This window comes from Penaeus japonicus, unplaced genomic scaffold (assembly GCF_977035675.1).
Source record: "Penaeus japonicus unplaced genomic scaffold, GWHDUDI00000001_assembly GWHDUDI00000031, whole genome shotgun sequence".
Taxonomy (NCBI): Eukaryota; Metazoa; Arthropoda; class Malacostraca; order Decapoda; family Penaeidae; genus Penaeus; species Penaeus japonicus.
The window spans coordinates 17,006,387-17,011,079 of NW_028234433.1; the positions used below are offsets into that span (position 1 = coordinate 17,006,387).

General features: G+C 41.5%; 1 protein-coding gene across 2 annotated transcripts in view; it reads right to left on the bottom strand.

Moving 5' to 3' along the window:
• Window positions 1-256: 256 nt before the first annotated feature.
• The window catches only part of LOC122265831 (fibroblast growth factor receptor-like 1), a 281,381-nt gene continuing 276,944 nt past the window's right edge, over window positions 257-4,693 (bottom strand). For both annotated transcript variants that reach the window (XM_086555801.1, XM_086555799.1), the window contains 5 exons: window positions 3,008-3,170; window positions 2,631-2,752; window positions 2,321-2,461; window positions 1,971-2,073; window positions 257-1,788 (listed from right to left, as the gene is read on the bottom strand). In XM_086555801.1, the coding sequence (XP_086411927.1) occupies window positions 1,307-1,788; window positions 1,971-2,073; window positions 2,321-2,461; window positions 2,631-2,752; window positions 3,008-3,170 (1,011 nt within the window). In that variant the 3' untranslated portion in view covers window positions 257-1,306. The remainder of the gene's footprint in view (window positions 1,789-1,970; window positions 2,074-2,320; window positions 2,462-2,630; window positions 2,753-3,007; window positions 3,171-4,693) is intronic.

Here is a 4,693-nt window from a genome sequence, read left to right on the forward strand (position 1 = left end):
TTGAGATTACTGAAGCATATCTGATCTTAGGCTCAAAAGGTGTAACTATTATCATTACATAACCAAAACTCACTTTTTTTAGCATAATTATATTTAAAAAAAAAGAAATGTTTTGGGAAACTGTGTTATATAACAAAGCCAAATGGCCACAGTAAAATATATATATATATATTTTTTTACACTTTATATTTCAAAACATGAGTACTCCCGTCATGCAATGCAAACCTTTCCCATTATAGGAAAATTATGCCAAAAAGAAATTATTCTTTATAATCTTAAATAAAAATGGATTATCACATATTTCCACCAATTTTGAGTCACTAATACCAACTGAAATTATTTTTCTTTTCCTGATTACCAACAGTTACATAAAGCAGTGAAGGGGAATCCGAAAAAAAACAAAAAAATACAATGATGGTGATATCCCTCCTTCTTAGCATGTTTCTCTATGTGATAACCTAATTAGCATCTCCTTTGGCACATATAAAAAATACCATAGTTCAAATAACTACAGTTGCCTTAAAAATTAACATAGAAAAGAACTTTAAACTGGAATTAACTATGTCATCGCAATGCATCAACATCTACCTATATAATGTACTGTACAGATTGGAAACTCTTAAACAAATGAAAACATGACGACTCCTGACTAGACTCCCACTTTCTTCAATTAAGGTGGATCTGCTTGATGTGAACAAACTGGTATAGCTTTGGGATATTACTTTTCATCCTAAGTTGCATTTGCAAGGAATTAACATGTAAGAGGCAAAATATGGATACAAATTAGGATGATAGAAAGCCTAGAACACTTTTAACACATGGGTGATAATGAACTAACTGTAGCATGCTGTAAACATTAATTTCAAGTAATGTTACTCCATCCCGACCTTCACAGTAATTCTACAACACAATCATTTGACAAAATAATATATTATTTACAAGGGACTCTTATTGTTTATGACAGACTAGAGATAATGGTTCTCTACTCACACCAACAAGGAAAAACTATTTTTAGCTTGTTAGCTCTATTTCTTTTGTAAGTTCAGAAATCTTTCAAGGACATGATAAAAGTTGAACAAATTGTAACTTTCATCTTTATCACAGATTCTTGTTAAATGTTCAGAATATGATACTAAAGTACAGTCTGCTAGTGTCACTGCATCTTTTTATTTTTTTAGAAATGACAGGAAAGGTCTCCAGACCTCTGACATTCAGCAAATTTTCAAAGTGACCAGCAATGTTTAACGAAAAACCTGCAGCATAAGATACGCTCAACATGCACCCACTACACTAGTCTGTCTCGTGATCATATGACGTCAAGGTGTTGGTACTGATATTCAGGTCTCCCAACGGATGCTGGCGGGGCCTGTGGTCGCTGGGCGATGTAGACAGAGGCGGCGGTGGCTGGGTCCTGGTAGACGATGATCGGCTGTGCCCCTTGGCCGCCCCCTGCCATGGCTGACTGAGGCGGCAGGTGCACCACGCCCCCGGCATACTGCAGCATCGGTCCTTCTGGGCCCACGGCATGCCCATGTGGAGTACCCTGCTGGCTGTTGTGCTTGGCCGTCTGGGGCACATATCGCGGGTGGTGTGCCGGCGGGGGCTGCATCTTCCCTTGGTTCATGGGGGGTGGCGGCAACAGAGCTCCCTCGCTTGGACCTGGGGGCGGGGGTGGCTTGCTGGTTTGGACCCGGCGAACAGTCATCACTATTACGATGACTACAATTAACCCCGCCGCACAGCCCAGACCCACCACGAGCATCAGGATATTGCTTTCGGAAGTTTCCGCTGAAAGTAATGGAGTAGACTTTAATACTGGGGTTTATATACACTATAGTTTGTGAATGCAGTGCAAAGAGGCTAAAAGATTAAAACTCCATAAAAATAATAGCACTATTGGCGACTTTACAATGCAGATTTAATCAGTATAGCAACTTAATTTGTGTGTTTTTCATCTGTTTTATACTTACTAATAACTGAAAGATATGCTTGTCTGTATTCCAAGCCAAAACTGTTGGTCACAGCGCAGACATAATATCCAGCATCTTGCATGGAGGCTCTGGGTATCACAAGCTGAAAAAAGTACGTTGCTATAATACAAGAGAATCAACCTCATTCCAGTCCTAGTTCGGTATCTCATTAGGTAGGACGTGAAAATCGGAGTTCCTCCTAATCTTCCTATCAACATAACAGCACAAAGACTTCCCCAATTCTCTTTCCTAATCCATTTTCCTTTTCATATCCCATCAAAAGTACCCCGCAGGAACTTCAGAACCCAAAGACAGGCTACTGACTATGCCACAGCTTTCTCGGGACTTACCTTAGTGTAGAAGGACCCGTCCCCTGGCGTGAGGACCTGGGCAGCCTGAAGAACGACATAGCGATGGCCCTTCCATCTAATAGTCTGGTTTTCATGGGCATAGTTCACATCGGAGGACCCGTCTTCTAGTTGGCGAAGCCACTGTTGGGGAACCGAGTGACGGTGAGGCCAGAACAATACCCGGAATTTCGATTCTTAGGAACTTTTATTATAAAAAAAGAATCTATATCAATGGTATCCATAGAATGTGTAGTTTGATCTACACATATATAACGTCATCATTACCTTTGTAACGCAAATGTAGACTGACCTTTATGTGAGGCGTGACCTCCGACGTGCCACTGCACTGGAAAGTTGCCACCGAGCCTTCGACCACCGTGGTGTTGGCTGGGTCTTGGGGGTTGAATTCGGGCTCTCGAGGGCGGGCTTGGTCTGTGTGGAGGAGAGACATGTAAGTGTAAGAGTCTGGCGAAAATATAGAGAGCAATTCTCCCACTATGCAAAAAATAGATCGTAATTCTACTGAACATCGCCGACGTGATTCCCTCCCCACCTACAGTAACAACAACAACAACAACAACAACAATAATAATAATAGTGGAATGAGGATATATAGAATAACATAAAACAACACCAACTTCGTCCATTCCCTGTATGCATGCATTGTTGACACTAATTCCGCCTTACCTATAACTCTAACCGTCCAATTGGCAGTCACGGCACCCACAGAGTTGGCAGCAGCGCATGTGTAAATGGCACTGTCCATTGGCCTCAGGTTCAGAAGGTGCAGGTAGTGCTTCGTCAGGCGTGACTCTCCGCCCAGTTCCTCGTCGGTCAGCTCCATGCCGTCCTGTGGGGAAGGAAGTAGGATGAAGAATTTGGGGAGGAATGGCGGTAAAATCGGCAAGTCTTTCTGTGTGGGGGAGGCTCTCCTGTGCAGAAATTACGTATATGTCTAATCATTAGGGGACTCCACCCCCTACACCCCTACCGCCACCCTAACCCCCGACCTGCAGTACAAAATCTCCCCCACACCTGACAGGCAAAATGGCGTCCGGGCCGCTACGCGCCTGATGGTGTCCCTTTCAGCCGCTCGTTTCATACTTAATTATCGGTTACACTGAGTAATATTGCTGAATATTACACACAGTATAGTCGCAATTGTTGGGAAGTGCCCATTAAACCTCACAAGCAATCTATTGATACCAATTTCGAGTGACTTTAGTAGATATAATGGTACAAAGACTTCCCCTATTCTTGATCTCCACCCGCCGTTCAAAAACATCATGGCGGCGAAAAGAAGTTTCTAAACAATTGGTCGAAATTTAGTCTCTTCTCTCTTTCGTTCTTGCTGTCGCGCTATCCATGCATATTCCATGGACACTTTAATACACACAGGTACTGCTTAATTCTATATGCATAGAGTACTAACCCTAATCTACTAGAGGTTTATATAAATCATCCAGGTGTGCAATGAGCATCTTTAAAAAAATCAAACAGAAACAGATACGAAGACAGAGGGAAGGTAACCTGCGAAAACTACACAAACTCATCTCGTGGCAAGGAAAGTTTTAGCAGGACGTAAACTTACTTGAGTCTCCCCTGTCCTCGCTCGCATGCTTTATAATTGTTTTCTATGTCTTATCTCACGGTAACGAAAATAAACTCGTGCAGATCTCTGTTATTTTCCTCACTTGGAAAGGAAATGCAATTGTTTTTATCGAGTCTTTTTCACAATGTAAAGAGTTATATCAGTATATTAAACAAATATACATAAATGATTTTCTTAAAGCAGCATACGCATGTATATCGTCTACGAAGGGAAATTCAATCATAATACAAAAAGTAAATGAAAAATCTTAACTGCAGCATATTACGCTTCTTGCACATTGCACGCTTCCCTTGACTGTGCAATAAAAACGTATCTCCCATTTTTATCCAGAACTTCCGCCATGATCTAGGACATTCTGGGAAGACGAAATATTATACAGTACTTACAAACTTTTTTTTTTTATCAAGAGGATAAAAGGGACAACTATATAATTAAAGAGGCTAATGATAATGTTTTCGCGTACGTGCGCACATTCCCACAAATATATCCACAAATATAATACACAAATCTATATTTGTATATGTATATACGTATATATATGTGTGTGTGTGTGTGTGTGTGTGTGTGTGTGTGTGTGTGTGTGTGTGTGTGTGTGTGTGTGTGTGTGTGTGTGTGTGTGTGTGTGTGTGTGTGTGTGTGTGTGTGTGTGTGTGTGTGTGTGTGTGTGTGTGTGTGTGTGTGTGTGTGTGTGTGTGTGTGTGTGTGTGTGTGTGTGTGTGTGTGTGTGTGTGTGTGTGTGTGTGTGTGTGTGTGTGGTGTGG